At 41.3% G+C, this 17,436-nt stretch overlaps 1 protein-coding gene across 7 annotated transcripts in view; it reads right to left on the bottom strand.

Moving 5' to 3' along the window:
• The window catches only part of Cobl (cordon-bleu WH2 repeat protein), a 236,147-nt gene that overhangs the window by 152,672 nt on the left and 66,039 nt on the right, over window positions 1-17,436 (bottom strand). For 5 of the 7 annotated variants that reach the window (XM_076938103.1, XM_076938104.1, XM_076938105.1 and 2 more), the window contains exon 2: window positions 9,361-9,557. The exons of the other annotated variants lie outside the window; for them this stretch is intronic. In XM_076938103.1, coding sequence (XP_076794218.1) covers window positions 9,361-9,557 — 197 coding nt within the window. The remainder of the gene's footprint in view (window positions 1-9,360; window positions 9,558-17,436) is intronic. 7 annotated transcript variants of the gene reach the window in all.

Raw genomic sequence — 17,436 nt, 5'->3', positions numbered from 1 at the left:
GAAAACATTTTTAGAGAGAAATTCATTATAGCAATAGACTTCTAACAGTCTAGAAAGACACAGAAAACAATGGCCAGTGACAGCGTCTGGATGATGCCAGATGGGACATGTGCTTTGCTACTGTAATATGTGTTACTTGTAAAACACAAGACATCATTTAGAATTGTGAACAAGCAGGAAATGGGACCCAGAAGAGGCTGTAAACTTCCAGATGTCCCCACTATAGTTAGCAAAGACTGAGGAATGGCACTCAGTTATTATTCTCTGCTATGGTTAAGTAGTCATAAATCAACTTAAAAAAAAAACATACAATCTGAGTTATGGTATTTGCATGTTATGCTATATTTTATCTGTTTTTTTTCTCATTTCTTCCTCATTCATAGACATTAAAAACAGAAAGTCCAGGAACAGTGGTACACTCTTATAACCCCAACACTCAGGAGGCTGATTTAGAAAATAGCCAGTTCCGGGCCAGCTTGTGCTACATAAGTGAGTTTCATGACCAACCTGGGCTATCTGAGATAAAACAATTAAAAAGAAAGACAATTTGAAATAAAAAATAAAGTAAAAGAAAATTGTTAGTATTATCTCATATTTCCATCTGTGCCAATCTTAAGATAACAAATGTTATCTATAATAGATGATATGAAATGTCCCAGTGTTACGAGAAAGCAGAGCTACCCTCAGACCCAGATGATTTACGCAGCATCTGAAATTTTAACCACTCTATTATTCAGTCTCCTTGATAGACAGCTGTTAATCCAAGCTTAGAGATTGAAAAGACTCCAACAAAGCCACACTCAGCAGTTAGCCTTGACTCCTAGCAAGCAGCCAGCCTCTGAGTTACCTCCCTTAGGTGCTTACCTGAGGAAAACTTTGTTTATTCTCTAATTTTTAGGAAAGATACATTTTCCAGTTTGGCAGAGCAGAGTCAAGCAGGATGCATCTCAGTATCCTGAGCTACTACAGCAGCATAGTGCTATACGGCACGACACTCAGTGTAAAGCAGTCTGTCCCCATCATCCACCCTACCATCTCATGAGTTCAGTGTTAACCTCACAGCTTTACAGCCACAATAACTAGGTGCTTTGCCAGTCAGTTCCACTGCCTTAGGCTCCTTCCATGGTGTTTAAGGAACATTATATGAGGGCTATACATCACAGCACCCTAAACTACCTGGTATAGCCCACTGACCATTGCCTGATACAACCTGGAAGGCAGTAGTAATATTATTGAGTAAAGCTGTTTGCTCAGGGCACTGGAGTGTATGCATGTGCACGTGCGTGTGTGTGTGTGTGTGTGTGTGTGTGTGTGTGTGTGTGTGTTTGTGTATGCGCACGCACGCACATGTGCACATTGTGTATACATACAAAGCAAGTCAGCCAATATTAAAGAAAATTAGCATATTTTACAACCATAGTATAAACTTGTTATTTCTGTTAAAGAAGAAATTTGACAACGCACTGAACATACAACAAAGGTAGCCAGGTTTATCCCAGCAACTGAGGGAGTTTCCATCTCAGTGACATCACACATCTTTGCCCCACCAGACTCTACAGATCTCCACACCTCTGGAGTCTCTCTCATCAGCCTCTCTCCTATCTCCTCTACTGTCCTGACAGATTGCTTAGAGCAGTCCCGTCCAGATGAACCTTGTGGTACACTCCCCTCTCCCTATTTGTCATCCTCTTTTGCTCTTGTGAAGATCACAGTTTCCGAGTGCCTATCTCTGAGTATGGCAGGCCTGGGGGAAAACCTCCAACCAAGATGAAGAGTCTCTACATCTCTATGCTCAGCCTGGAACTCCAAAATAGGAAAATGCCTTGTGCCTGCCTGTCACTGACCAGCTAAGTCCTAACATCTGTAATGTACAGATGGTAATACAATGATAAATGACAAAGGGGCATCATTACAGCTACGTTTATTTCATTTGACAACAGCAATTAGCATACTACCAAAAGCTACAAAAAAAAATCTACATGAAACATGCTCATGGGCCTATCAGTTTAATTTTTGCTAATAGACAGTTTCATTTTTTGAAAACTACATATAGAAAAATTGTGTGAAAACATTGCTGGAAGTATGTACGGACTCATGGAGACCCTTCAGTGGTTCTTTCTCTGTGACCACACCCAACAAGAAAACAATGCTGTGTGTATGGGATGTCTGAGCCAACTGGCCACACCCACTCCAACTGATATTTCTGTTAAAATGTAGAGGCACCACACTTGTCTATTACTGAACATCTCTAGAAAGCAGAGGATGCTGTACAAAAATGTTCTTTATATTTGTATACATGGTTATACTATTTCTTTCCCCAAATGTTTGGAACCATAAGCCCACACAATAAAGTGCATTTCATACACTACCTCATCCACATTGCCTCAGTACTACCTTACGTGGGATTTTCACTTTAGAAAAATGTAAGTTTATATGATGATAGTTAATTGATGATGAAGGCATCAAAATTAAACTCAGGGCAAACAGCTAAATGTGTAGAAATGTGCAAAACGAATATCACAGCATTTTCAATAATATGACTAACAAAAGAGGAAATACATCTGGAAAAAGCTGAACAGAGATTTTTTAAAAGAACATAATCAGGAACTTTTCGTTTTCTCATAAATGGCTAGAAGTTGCTCCAATCAAAGACAACTTTTTGAGGTTTAAATACAGCACAGGTAACGTTTACTAAGATTTAATCACAGAGTAATTTTCTGATGAAAATAATTGTTTTCTCCTGCCCTGGGCTCCCTCCTATTCTCCCAATCTCTGCCCTTGCTTACTCTTACATAGATATGCATATATAAAACGACAGGGGGCTACGCGGCATGGATGACCAAAAACACACAGTGTGTGACTCGCTGAATCCTGAATTTCCTCACCTAATACATTTTTTTTTAGTTCCACACATTTTCCTGAGAATTGCAAACTCCTGCTTTTCTCTGTGGCTGAATAAAATCTTATTCTACATATGAACTACATTTTTTTCATTATCTTTCAACAGACATCTAGACTAATTCTATTTCCTTCCTATTGTGATTAGGAAAACAATAAACATGAACAAAAAAACCCACTGTGGTAAGTAAGATATAAAATTCTTCAGATATATGCCCAGGAGCAGAGCTGGGTCATACAAAGGTTTATTTTTAGCCTAGCAAGAAAGCTCCACACTCATTTCCATAATGGCTGAACTATTTTACAATGCCACCAGCAGTGAGTTAAGTACCCTCTCCTCAAGCTCTCTCTTTTCCTTCCTGAGCCATTTCAGCAGGGTTGAGATAGAATCTGGGAACATCTAATTTGCATTTCCTGATGGCTATTTTAAAAACTACTTATTAGCTATTATTGTTTTCTCTTTTGAGATTGCTCTTTACCTCCTTGCCAAGTTTCTGATTGGGTTGTTTGTTTTCTTATACAGTTTTATGAGTTCTTTGTAATTGTAGGTGCTAATCCCTTGTCAGGTTTATAGCTGGCAAACATTCTCTCTGATTTTGTAGGATGCTACTGTTTCATCCAAATAAGTTTCCTTAAATGTCCTCTTCTTTTTAAAATTCATGAGATTGGGGCTGGAGAGATGGCTCAGCAGTTAAAAGTACTGGCTGCTCTTCCAGAGGTCCTGAGTTCAACTTCAGGCAACCACATGGTAGCTCACAGCCATCTATAAAGTCATCTGATCCCCCTCTTCTGGCATGCAGATATACATGCTGATGTATAAATAAATAAATCTTTTTTAAAAATTATGAGGTCACGTATGTAGATAATTGAGCTTATTTTCTGAGGATCAGGAAAGCCCTTACTCATGATGTAGACATCATGAAGTCTTTCTCTACTTTTTGCTTTAGCATTTTCAGAATTTTAGGATTAAAGTAAGGTCACCAATACATTTGCAGTTACTTTTTAAGCAAGGTAAAAGATCAGGATATAGATTTTTATTTATTTTTTTTTATTCGACTATGTGTAGATAGCTTTTTTCCTCAGAATGATTTATTGTGAGAGGCTAGGCTTCCATGACAGGCTTCAAATTGGCAGTTAAGGAGACTAGATCTAAGAACTGAGCAAGTCCAGGCAAGCCCAGGCAAGTCAATTAATAGAAAACCCCCAGACCCCAGCCTTCATGCTTCAATAAGGATTCCTGAATGCCTAGAGGTAAAGTAAGCTAAGCTCATCTGCCCCAGATGTGCTCTAAGAGGAGCCTGAGAGCTCACTTGCTGGTCTCTATCTTAGTAGGGAAACCCCAGCATGCAGAATAAAACACTCGATGTGTTCACATACTATTTGAGTCCAGAGTATCATCCTTCATCGAATCGTGGAGTCTTACAATTGTTTTTCTCCAATGAATATTTTAGGCATCTTTGTAAAAAAAAAAAAAAAAAAAAAAAAAAATCATGTAGCTGTAGCTGTGGGATATTATGTGTCTTCTATTACATGAACCGAAATGTGTATTTTTACACCATTGTCATGCTGTTTTTATTATGATGACTCTGGAGTAGAACTTAACATCAGGTATAGTAATTTCTCTAGGATTCCTCTTTCTGCTCAGGGTTGCTATGGCTATGAGGTCTTGTATGTTTCCAAATGAATTTTAGGACTGTTTCATCTTTGAAGATGAGGTTGGTATTTTAATTGGGATTGCATTGAATCTGTAGGAAACTTGATGAAATGCTTATCTTTATTATATTGGTTTTTCTAGTCCAAGAGAATATGATGTCTTTCCACCTTCAAGTGACTTCTTCATTTTCTTCCTTAAGTATTTTAACATTCGCATTTTAGAGGTCTTTCACATACTCGGTTAAGTTTACTCCAAGATATTTTGCTTTATGTTTTTTATCATCTTATGAATGGTATAATTTCAATGATTTCTTTCTCAGCATGTTTGTTATTGGTGAGTATGAAGGCCACTGCTTTTCACATGTTAGTCTGATCTCCTCTCATGTTGCAAAGAGTGTGAATGTGCTCTAAGAGTGTTACAGTACCTTGAACTGTCTCATGTATAGAATTATGTCATCTAAAGATAATGGTACCTTTCTTTTTATTTGTATCTCTTGTTTATTTCTCTTGTTTTATTAGCGATCTATAGTGATATAAGCACTATACTAAGTAAGAGTTAAGAAAATGGGCGTTCTTGTCTTGTTCCTGATTTTGGTGGACATGCTTGCTTAGCCTTTCCCATCTGCTACAATAGCAGATGTGGGTTGCTCAAATACAGCGTGTATTATGTCGTGGGGCTTCTTTCGGATCATCATTATAAAAGAATGTTGAATTTTGTTGAAAAGCTTTCTCTGGATGTATCAAAATGTCTGCATTTTCTGTCTTTAAGTCTATATGACATATTACATTTATTGATTTGTGGGGTAGAAAGGTTTCTCAGTGGGTAAAAGCACTTGCTGCCAAGCTTGATGACTTGAGTTCAATCTCCAGAATCCACATGGGAGAAGGAGAGAATCAACTCATGAGTTGTTCTCTGATATATTCTCTCTCTCTCTCTCTCTCTCTCTCTCTCTCTCTCTCACACACACACACACACACACACACACAGAGAGAGAGAGAGAGAGAGAGAGAGAGAGAGAGAGAGAGAGAGAGAGAGAATCATGTATATACCACCACACATACATACATAAAGTAAATACGTGTACAGTTTAAAAATTCTTTAGGAACGTTTTTTGATTTGCATGTTGAACCAGTAGTTCTCAACTTTCCTAATGTTGTGATCTTTTAACTCAGTTCCTCATGTTGTGGTGACTCCCAAACATAAAATTATTTTGCTGCTACTAATTTTGCTACTGTTGTGAATTATACTATAAGTATTTGTGTTTTTTGAGTGACTAACAGGGTGAGAGCCACTGTATTAAACTGTCCCCACATTCCTGAATGATGCTGACTTGATCATGACAAATGTTCATTTTGATGTTTTCTTGAATTTGATCTGTATTCATTTTGTTGAGAATTCATTCTGTTTAAAAAAATCTGGGAAGTTTTTATATAATATTTTAAAACAGTGCATTTATGCATTCATGGTGCCGTTTCCACCACCCCCCCCCCCCCCAGACACACACACTTAAAAACTTTTATAATGGTTGCCAGAGGCAGGGGAAGGGGAAATATAGAGTTGACATTTTATTGATGTTGGTTTTGAAAGACAAACAGGTGTGGAGATGGAGAATGGTGAGAGCTCATGGCAATGTAAATGAACTTGACACAAGTGAACCACACTCACTTGAAAATGGTTGAAGAGGTCTATTTTATGCTCTGAGTTTCTTACCACAATCCAAAAGTTGTCCTTTTCCAGCCTAACAATGACTTCAGTTCACAGGTCTAAGTGCATCTTATTTCTAGGGCTCTCTGGTATACCTCTGCTGCTGTCCTTCTAGGTGGCCCTTTGGCTTCCACCTCTGCTGCCCTTAATACCACAGATGACTGGTTTTGATGAGCAGCCTGCAGGAAGCAGCAGGGAAGCTGAGCCTGAAGAAGGAGCAGGCAGAGATTTTAAGCTATCTCCTGTGAGGTCAGGAGTAGCATGATGAGTAGAACAGGCAGGGATCCTGATGGAGGAAACAGGTTGTGGTGGAGAATGATGATGCCTCAAGCCTGGCTCCCTCCCGACTCATCCTCCAAGGGACAATGTACAAAAGCTGATATTTTATAGTCAGGTTTGTCAAAGATGCGTGCATTAGGAGCAGAAGCATCTAGTGTAAACACACAGCATTAGGACAAGTGAGTCCTGTTCGTCCTGTTTCGTGCTTACTGGGGTTACACTGAATGTCCTCTATAGAACATAATCATAGTGAGACACAGAAAATGCCAACTTTCTGGACTTTTGAAAGGCACAAAGAGAACAGATGCTATTCTAACAGATGTCCTGAGTCACCTTCATCCAACTGTGAACAACCATGAGTACTACCATGTAGATGCTTCTCAAAGATCTATGCAAATGATTGATCTGCAGAAGCTAAGATTTAGGGTTGTGGGAACATGATAGAGTGGGCGAAGCTTCTTCCTGAGTGTTAGAACACCTTAGGGCTAGGGCCTGGCCTGCTCCTCTTGGGCACACCCACAGCAGGTGCTGATCAGCTGCAACCAGGTAGGTCCAGCCAGGGTTCTTCAGGGGATGAGTCACTAGAACACAACCCAAAACACCTTTCCAGCTCTCCAAGTTAAAACACTGGGTGTGTCCCAGGAGGAACTGTTTAGAAAGTATAAAGTATTATAAAAAAATGTTTCTGGCATTTCCAAATCACTAGCTGTGGATCCAAATGATATGAGACCAAACTCCTGAGTACTTACTACTTTCCCACCAGTTCATGGCCCCCGGCTGGATTTTATTTCTGTTAGCTTTTCACTGAAGGGAAGAATGCTTGAAATGCGTTTCCTGAAAGCAAGATGACTTATGACGACATGAGGCAAATGGTTCAGAGAATGAAAATCTCAGTATGCATGCAGACAGATAAATCAACCCCAAATTCCACAGGAGATTCATGACTTTCACCCAGACTAGAGAGGCCCAAGATGAGGCAGCCCAAGGCCCGTATACTCAACAGGGAAAATTCAAACCTCTCTCACCTCTCTGTAGCCCCCAGGCCAACATCTAAACGGGATCTTCTTTAAGTTTCATAGATTTTTTTTTTTTTTTTTTTTTTTTTTTTTTTTTTTTTTTTTTTTTTTTTTTTTTTTTTTTTTTTTTTTTTGGCTTTTTAGCCATCCAAGAAGAGCAGACGCAGAATGTAAAGGCTTACTGACACTTAATTACCCTGAAAAACACCAAGTATGTAATTCCTGCAGTTTCCCATCTGGCTTCCATGCCTGGTTGATGCTAAAGACATTGTAGTGGAATCAGGTAGAGTTGGCACATACATCCCGGCTGACAAACAGACCATGAAGCAAATCAGCATCTGTTTATGCTGTCGGCACCAAGGTGTTTCCTTTCTCTCCTGGAGGTCTCTGGATTCCTATGTTTGCTCCTTACTGGAAGAGAGCCTTTGAGTGTAAAATGAGCTGCCTCTGTTCTGTTTGGGTGTCAATTACTAGCCACAACTCTAGATAGCAGTTCCAAGAAAACAAGAACCTCAACTTTCTGGTTTTATCACTAACAAGCAAAGTAATAAGCCCCACGACAGTTCATAAACTATTGCACCATAGTGTGGCTATTGCAGTAAATGCCCTGTGATTGGCTATCTGGTGTTCAACTTTATATATAAAGGAACACCACTCTCACCCAGAGCATAGCCAGTCGCCAAGAAGCTGAGGGGAATCCTCATGTCCAACATTAACTCCTGCATCTATAATCCATAACAGTCTGTTTTTTCAGTTATCATTTCCCTGAATAATTATGAACCAATCATCAAGCCAAACACTGTATGTATCCAGTCCTCATGGCAATTTCACGTGACAAGTTTCCCAGCCATGGGGATCCAACAGACTTATCAACGTTCTAATTAGCTAAAATGACAAGATTCCAGATACAGCATTTCTGAACTTCAGGCACTCCTGATGTGTACACTACATTGCCGTAAATATTTTCCAAAACCAAACAACCCAAGGTAATTTAGAAATGCAGTCTCTATGCCCTGTCTTAGCATAATGGTACCTTGCAGAGGCAGCTATAGGGAAAGGGACTGGATGAGGTCCACATTTGACAAGGTTTCCAGCACACAATCAGACTCATCCTCTTTTCTAATGAGGCTATGGATAAGTTTTATAAACAGAATCAGTGTCCCCTGAGAACTATACCCACTATAAAGGCCCCATGTAGCTGAGACATAATGTCAGAAACTTGTTAACTGTTTCAAAAAATGGAGGAAAAGCTAGACTTGAAAGATGGAAGTACATACCTAGGCTGATGACAGATATGTAGCTGAGCTGAGACAGGCCCCAGTTAGTCCTGAGGGCTCTTCAATGCCTCTACAGCCAAAACCTCCATTGAACATATATATAAGCACAGCCATGAAACCTTTCAAAAACAAGGTATACCAAATCTTCTTCCTGTGAACATGGTTTTGGCAAATCAAGCTGATTTACAGGGACCCTAAGATAAGAAACCCATAAGATTTTCTCTCAGGATTCAGCAATCCCACCATTCAGGGCTCCCTCTATAACAAGGTTGTCTTCTGATTGGAAAAAAAAAAAAAAAAAAGACAAGTCAGGGGAAAGGTTTGTCAAAGTTTTCATGACTGACCTTGCCTTTTAAAACAAAATGTAACTCTAAGCAGACATCCAAGATTCAGATAAGCAAGGCCTAGAATATGCATGTATGAAACAGACAGAAGACCACACCCAAACTATGGTGTACATGAGAACTATTTAGAGATGCTGTCTACTGTATTACTCATCGAATGCAGGGATGTAAGTTTACCCATAAAATACCTCATTTCAGGGCACTGTCTTTCAGAAGTCAGCCCCAGGACACCCTCTTCTGAATCCAAACCAAGTAATGGGTGCTGTTCCAGAGTCACTAAGATGTCAGATCCAACCCAGCAAATTCTCTGATGCTGTGCATCTTCCAGCAGGTGCCTCTGCCTGGACAAACCATTGTAATTTGTAGGCCTTAGTTTCCCTAAGAGCTGAACAAAAAAAAAAAAAAAAAAAAAAAAAAAGTGGAAGTTTATCAAGTGGTGTTTGCAGGAGGGCCATATGAGATGACTCCTCTTGGGAGCAGGCAATGCTCCATGACCACTACTTAACCACAAGAATTTTTACTCTTTGGGATTAAAAGAAAACCCTTTTATCTGTGTAAGAGTAGAACACTGGCCCACTCTTCCAGATACACAATAAAAGCTCACTTATGTAGCAAACACACTGAAAACTAAGAAATGCTATTCACAATAAAATGTTAGTTTTGACCTGGGTTGGAGGAAGCTTTCAGTAACTCACCACAGAAAGATTCACTTTCCTGATAGAATTCTCTATGACATAGTAACAAAAGCTATTAGCCCTTACCAGCCTCCAAACCCAGGGTCCAGTATATATGGGAATGTTGATATCTCACCAGACATCAGGTATATATTCAAAGAGGAACATTTGAGATCTGAGTCTCATAGCTATTTCCCAACTCCTAGTAAGTTAAAAAAAGAACATGTAGTATGCACGACTTGTTATAGGCAAATACTCCACTCTAGGGCTGAGCACAGCAGTTCTTGCTCTGAGGATCAGATAAAAACTAGAGTTTCTATATTGCTGAATATTCCAGAAAAGGAGTATCTCCTTTCATAAACAAGCCAAAACTAGTTTACTGAGGTTTAAAGATTCTCAACAAACGAAACAAGCAGAAAAGACCAATACATGAGTAAATCTCAGGCTGTCCCCTGCCCAGGCCAGGGGACTCGCTCACTCTACTTAGAAGTGAACATGGTCTTCTATGGTAGTCAGTGCAGTCAGTCCAGAAGCTATGGGACAGATTCCACTGAGGTCAGCCAGGCCTGATAAAGGAGCACAGTGACATTTGTTGTCCAATGGATGCAGTACTTCACAGATGAGGAGGCTGCCGCTGCCATCTGTGCTCCCAGCAAAAAGCCCACAAGGCCTTTTGCAGAATGACAGCAAGGAAATTGTCTCCCCCGCCCAATTTAGACCCATTAAAAAAGCACAAAGGAGAACAGAAGAATTATGCAGGATGAAGAGTGGAGTTCCTACAGAATGAGGATGCCTGGTGGCACTTGTGTCTTCCTCCCTAAGAGTGTGGAAACCTCTGGGAGTTGGCAGTGTGGGCACACAGGCGTTCCCGTGGGGAAGATGCCTGAGTATTTTTGGAGAGATGAGTCAGCCCTCCTAACTGCCAGCCAGCCTTAAGCTTTGTTGAATTTGCATATAGCACTGTTTCCTATCATCTTTCATCTATGATGTAGAACCTTCTCCTGAAGGAGTTTTGTGGTTTCTTCTTTCCAAGCTGTATAACCAGAAGCTTATTATTTCTTTGTTGCCGATCTTTAAAGGGCAGTGAATTTTTATCAGTCCTAAAAGATATGTTTTGTTCTACTCAGAGTCCTCTCCCAGAATCACAAGAGCTGCTGCTGTTCCAACAGACACACAAAAGCCTATGAGCCTCTGGGATCTCAGCTCTCCTGCAGTCAAGGCTTGAGGATCCTAATAATGCAGGCACAGCAGGTATCAGGATCTGGGAATCTGGCCATCCTCCCCAGCTCTCCTCACTTCTGGCTGCTGCCTGCATTTCTATAAAGACTGCTGTGTAACCAACATCAATGGCATACCTGGCTGACAAACCTCCACAGTTGTGATCATCCTCTCAGCACTGGGGACCAAGGTCACTTCCAGAGAAGACCTAGGAAAGTACAGAGTAGGCCCCTAGCATCCTCTGGGAAAGGCCATCTCCTCTAATCTTCCTCATGACAAACACCCAATACACTGAAACAATGCCTGTCCCCATACGCACACACCATGAGTGTCTAAGTCTATAGTGCCCCAGCCCCTAACTGTATCCAGACAAGAGCTTTCTAAGCAGTATTGCAGCCTCTGCCTCTTGTCTCTGCCAGCACTTCATCATCTGCTCAGGGTTCAATCTCATCCTCTCCTCTTCTTCCTCCTCCGTATCTCCCACCATCCTCCCACTCCTTTCTCCAAATTCCAAGTTGAGAAGGCACAGACCACTTTTCTTGTCTCCAGAACCACAGATACTCAGGATGAGGCTCCACTGATCTTCAGACTCTTAGGGTATAGTTCTAAGAAACCTCCACTAGCTGCCTCACCAACTCCTGACTCCCATCTCAAGCCAAAGATGTATCTTCTCTAAAAAAATTTCCATCCAGCCATCCTCCATGTTACAAATAAATGTCTGAGTCTCCACTCCTTGCTGGGCCAGATCCAGATTGTTCTGTCTGTTATACCTAAGACTCCAGTGTTACATCCATCATTCCCTGCATCATCTATGACAAGAACCATGGTGGTTCTACATGGGGGAGGGGAGACACGCCTGTCTTCATGGTTTGTAAGTCTCCGCCTATCCTCTTCCAGCTTCCACTGAGTGGGTAAACAAAGGAGTGAAGTTATAAAGAACAGAGTCATGGTGTGGCTTGTAAAAGTGTCCCATAGAGGGAGATGATAGGGAAATAAGACCACAAGGAAGTGACTGGAGGAAAAGTTAACACTGGGCTCAAATCTCAACACCATCAGGAATATGAATGCCCTAGCAATATACCCTGCTACTGCCTCTCTTTCACCTCTCTATGATGGGGATCAAGTAAAGACTGCAGGAATCTAGTCTTCGAAATCCAAAGCCAATATACTCAGTTCCTGATGCCTAAGCCTTCAGAAACGACCCTAAACACTACAAAAAAAAATGGAGTAGTCTGTTTTACACGATTCCTGAAACCTAAGAGTTGACTCAGAATCCCATATTCAGACACTAGGAATAGGCTTGCACTGGGGAGCCCTGGGACACAGTCAAAAGTGTCCTGGCCACTGCTAGCACACTACAGAAAAGATAAGGCATCAGATTGCCCTCTTCACCTGGTGCTTCTCCAGTTGTCCCACAGACTGGTGAGATTCCTGGTGACCTGTAGAGGGCTGGGCATAGGGAGGTCAGCAGATAGGACATACCATCAAGCTTGGAGCAGCACAAGAGCTCAGAAACAACGGCCCCTGGGAGGCAGGAGTGCAGACCATCTTACAAAACAAACATCACAAAATAATTTTTAAAACCATTAAACAGTATCTACCCTTTTATCTTCTTTCCCCTGAGACGCTAATAGGCCTGAGACGCTAAATGCTTCTCACGGGCCTATGCCCAACCTCCAGTCAACTGATCATTCAATCTCAATGATACCACTAGGCAATCAAGTGTAATGAGACAGTGCTCGCATAACTGTTGTCAAGGTTTGGTGTTGGTGTTGGTGTTGGTGTTGGTGGTTGTCTTGGCTTAGACTTCTTGCTGCAGGTGTTGTCTGGGAAGTGAGTTCATAGAACCTGAGTCCAGGGCTATCTCTGAGCAATTCTGAGTCCTAGGGATAGGTTGCAGGGATTCTGAGAGGGTAGACAAAGAGCCAGAGAGGCTGTGTTTCCTGTTCCCACAGAGCCTGTTGGGCCACTCAGCTCAGGTTTCACCAGCCTAGACATCTGCTGTGAGGCCCAGTCCCTATTTTGAGACACAGTCACAGTGAGGTTATCAAGTGTCATATTTTCAACAGAGAAATTAAAGGGCACCCAGCACTTGGGGCTTGGTTCAGAAAATGTCCACATGGAATCAGAGTGACTCTGGGTTGCTATGTTTTTACACTGTCTGTCCCTCCTCCTCTCTAATGTTTCTACCAGAGGTATCTTGGATGATAGCATGCCTCCCTCAGCAAACAAACAAAAGCATGTTGTGCCTATTTTGAGCAGCGGAAACTGTTTAAAACAGCAGAAATAAGAGTATAGGGCAATTTGGTTACATCGTAGGTACATTTACACATAGGTCTAACTATTTTGGGAACAAATACACAAAAGTTTGTTAGCAGGCCTAGGAACAAGGCAGTCTCTGTAGGGCATGGACGTGAGGGCACCAGGTGGACATTTATTTCTTTGAACCTCTGTGCTATATGAGGTCCTAGCCCTAGGTGCTGGGAGCTGGCTTCATTTTCCTGAGAACTTCTCTGAGCTCCGTTCAGTTCCCATCAGTTATTAGTTGTGTGGAAAACGGTGTGGTCAGATTTCCCTGCTTTTCAGTTATTTACAAAAAGTAAATAGAAATAGAGCTGGCTTATCAGTGGGGCGCCACAACGTTTCAGGGTATAAGGCTTCCTATTTAACTCCTGGCTCTGACATCTTTATCTTAAGATTCCCACTCCACTTGGTTCTTTTCTTCACACATTGCTAGAAGGAATTTAATACAGCTCTGTTCTTTTTTTTTTCCCCCACTAATGGGGGAGGGGTGGATATACCCAGCATGGCTTATTGAAAGCAGATGTCCATCTTCAATGTTTTCCTGACTTCTGGAGTGGCATTATTTTCTGCCGAGACAGCAGACACACTGACTTCTTCTGCCCTTGTCAACTATGTTGGTAAATACAAGTGAGAGCTGTTGATTTTATTGTAGAAGTTTAGATCTAAAATGAGTGCCCCATTCAGCCAGCACATCTCTGTTGGAGTTAATATGACGATCAGAAGTAATTAGAAATTGGTTATGCCTCCCAAATTCGATGAATTTCATTTCAGTTAGATTTGTAAAAACTCATCCTGGTGCATTCAATAGCTTGATTGCTGTTTATATTTATTTTTGCCATTCTCTCTTGTGGCTTATTTTTCATTTTTATAGTTATATGTTGTATGGTTTATTTCTGGTAGTTTTCTAATTACCTAGTATTTAACACTATACTTGGTAGTTTCAGAGGATGTAGCTAACAGTGGCCAAGTAGCCTGGGAAGAAGTTAAATAAATATTCAGGAGAACACCATTTCAAATTGGCTTGTTATTTTAGTGTACCTTGTTACACAGACTGCAGTTCTGGGGCAGGAGGTTTGGTTTTTCTTTTTCTTTTTCTTTCTTTCTTTTTTTTTTTTTTTTTTTTTTTTTTGAACCTGGAGGTGAAGAAGGCACTGTTGCATTACTGGTCTTTGTCACACTTTGGACCTGGAAGATGTCTGGGCAGGTTCTAAGCACTACTTAAATGGCCCCATGTCTCGGAAGGTGAACCTGCAGCCTGGGCTAACTCCTTTCCCACTGTAAACTCCCACAGACTCAAGTTGTGGAGCTTGGCTAGTGAAGCTCTGGCTCCTGCTCTTGACTTTCTTCCCTTAGAGTTCTACTTCCATGGCCCAGGTTGGGACATGGGACAGGGGGTGTCCTTGGCTGATGGTTACTGGAATTCCCTTGCCAGGAGTCTTGCCAGTACCCTGCCATGGGGAACGCAAGCTAGCAATGGGGCTTCCCCAGGCCAGTTATTCAGAATGTGTGTAAACCTGTGGTTTGACCGAATGCCCTTTCAGCTGTTATTTGTTATTTTACTTGCAAGTTCTATCCAAGGAAACTCCCTGCTTTGTCCAGGACTCTCCCAGTAACTATTAATGACTGCCTCAAGGAATCTTCTCCAATTGATTTTTGCTGGATGTTTTGAACACTTGATCTGACAACTCCTTGTTATATCTTGCTATTTATTTTGTTACTCTGATGTATTCATGTACATAATAAATTGATTCATTTAAAGCCCAAACTATGACTATCATGGATCATTCTCTAAGTCTTACAAATACTCATGCCTCCCTCACCACTACATATGGATGCTTCCCCAAGCTGTGTATTCAATTAAAAAGGACGACCCTCTCCCATGCAGCAGACCTACTATCAGGTTAGGCCTATAGAAAGAGCTGCACTCCCAGCTGAAACCTCCAAACCAGCTATCAAGTAGGTGAACCACAGACTTGGTTATCCAGGGGGACTGGGCAGGGCTAGCTTTGAGCTTCAGCAGATGTGCCCATCACTCCTCTTGCCCAGCTCTCCCTCCATTTTTCCACAGCACAGTTCCACCCAGGCCTTATCTAGTTTCATCTTCTACTCCCTCAACTCTTCTGATAGAGCACTTCAGTGTGCTGTGCCAAAATTCCACCTAGTACTTCCCAAATACAGGAAAAGTAAAAACTGTTCTTTCTCAGGGGCATTCCCTTCCTTATGTAAGTAGTGGAAGTCTTATTTTGTTTGGTCCTCCAAGGAATCTTCCATTTCAGTGAAACTCACAGGTCTTTTATGGCAACCCACACAGGAGCTTTAAGGTTTGCTGTTTTCGCAATGATGATGGGGTGTTTTAAGAATTAGGAAACCCAGTTTCTGTCCACAAGTGACTTGAAATAGAATGGGGGATTCAGACCTGGAGCAATTGTGGTAGAGAAGAGTAACTATCAGAGAGGGATACATGAGTTCTCCCAAGAAGCAGGAAGAAGAGACATTCACTTCTACTGGAGACAGCAGAGCTGAGCAAAAAAGAGAAGCTGGAGGAGTGACCAGAGAGCAACAGACTCAAGCCTGAGAAGAGAAGCTGCCTCTGGAGAGGGCAGGTCTTCAACAATAGGGAATGGGAGATAGTGGGCTCAACTACAAAGTTTATTCTTTCCTGGTTAACAATATCATGAAGAACTCTGGGAAGGATCTCCTGAACAAAGCAGCTTATGACCACTTGAGGAGGGTCAAATGAACCTTTCACAGGGGTCGCCTGAGACCATCTATATTTCAGATATTTACATTACAGTTCATAACAGTAGCAAAATTACAGTTATGAAGTAGCAATGAAAATAATTTTATGATGGGGAAGTCCACCACAATATGAAGAACTGTATAAAATGGTCTCAGCATTAAGAAGGTTGAGAACCCATTGGCCTAGACCCTCTCTTACTTAATGCCAACACAGCTGAGATCCATACTCAAGTCCTTCCTTTGATCAGCACTCACAATCTGCACAGTACTATGAGAAAGACCTGCAGTTGGGAGGGAGGGTTGAGCAAGAGCTATTTGTATGGAAATTTTACATTTACTATCTGCCAGCTGGCATCCTGCAACTCAAGAGTTCTTACCTGCGCACAGGAACCAAAACTCCTACTGCCCAGGTGAAGGGTGAAATATATAGAGTAACCGATCCTGACATCTGGTATATGAATGCTCTTGGCAAAGTGTATGCATAGCACAGTCTCACATAGCAGTGGACCAGAGCCATAATGGAAACTGACACATTTTTGTCCCATAGGCTAAGGTTCCATCCAGACTCATATCCTCATCTTAGTAAGCCTAGGGAGTGTTTCTATCTTGAAAGTTTCCTTCCAACAACTTCTACTTCTGGCTGCTCATTTCTGTCAAATCAGTTCCAGACCCTGCAGTCTGTGAACCCTCTCTGGCACTATCTACTTTTCCTGGGTAAGTAACTTCTTTGTTTCCCTGTTCTTACCACAACCCTCTACCATTTGTAAATCCATTTTCGAGCCTAGTTCCAGACCTGTGGCCATGAACCCTCTTCATTTGTGAACACCCTTGGCCTGGGCTGGCTCTAGATGCATGGTCCAGGAGCCATCTGTCCTGAGTCTAATTAAACAGCTATCCACCAGCTTACCTGACCTAGCTCAGGTTCTGCATCTCCTGCTGAATCAATCTAAAGAAGACAAGACTATCACAACCAAAAAAAGTCAACATACTCAGGTCAAACTGCAAAAGAAAAACAACAGGAATGTCCATAGAGCAGGTCTCCCACCAAACCCACTAGTTCTTTAGAAATTCTCTCTAATGAAAACTACCTGGATAAATCCCAAGACATAGAATTTAAAAGAATAATAAAATTTATCAAAAAAAACTTCAAGGAGTTTAAAGAAAATAGAAAAAAAAAACTTCATTGATCTCCAAGAAGATAATAATAGATGCTTGATCGATGTCCAAGAAAATACCAATGCACAGCTGAATGAAAAGGTGAAGAAATTCCAGATTTGAAAACTGAATTCAATAGAGAGATAAAAATATTGATGAGAACACAGGCTAAAA

Source organism: Arvicanthis niloticus, chromosome 7 (assembly GCF_011762505.2).
Source record: "Arvicanthis niloticus isolate mArvNil1 chromosome 7, mArvNil1.pat.X, whole genome shotgun sequence".
NCBI lineage: Eukaryota > Metazoa > Chordata > Mammalia > Rodentia > Muridae > Arvicanthis > Arvicanthis niloticus.
Note: the sequence above shows the minus strand (reverse complement) of the source record. Positions and strands in the feature narration are given on the sequence as shown.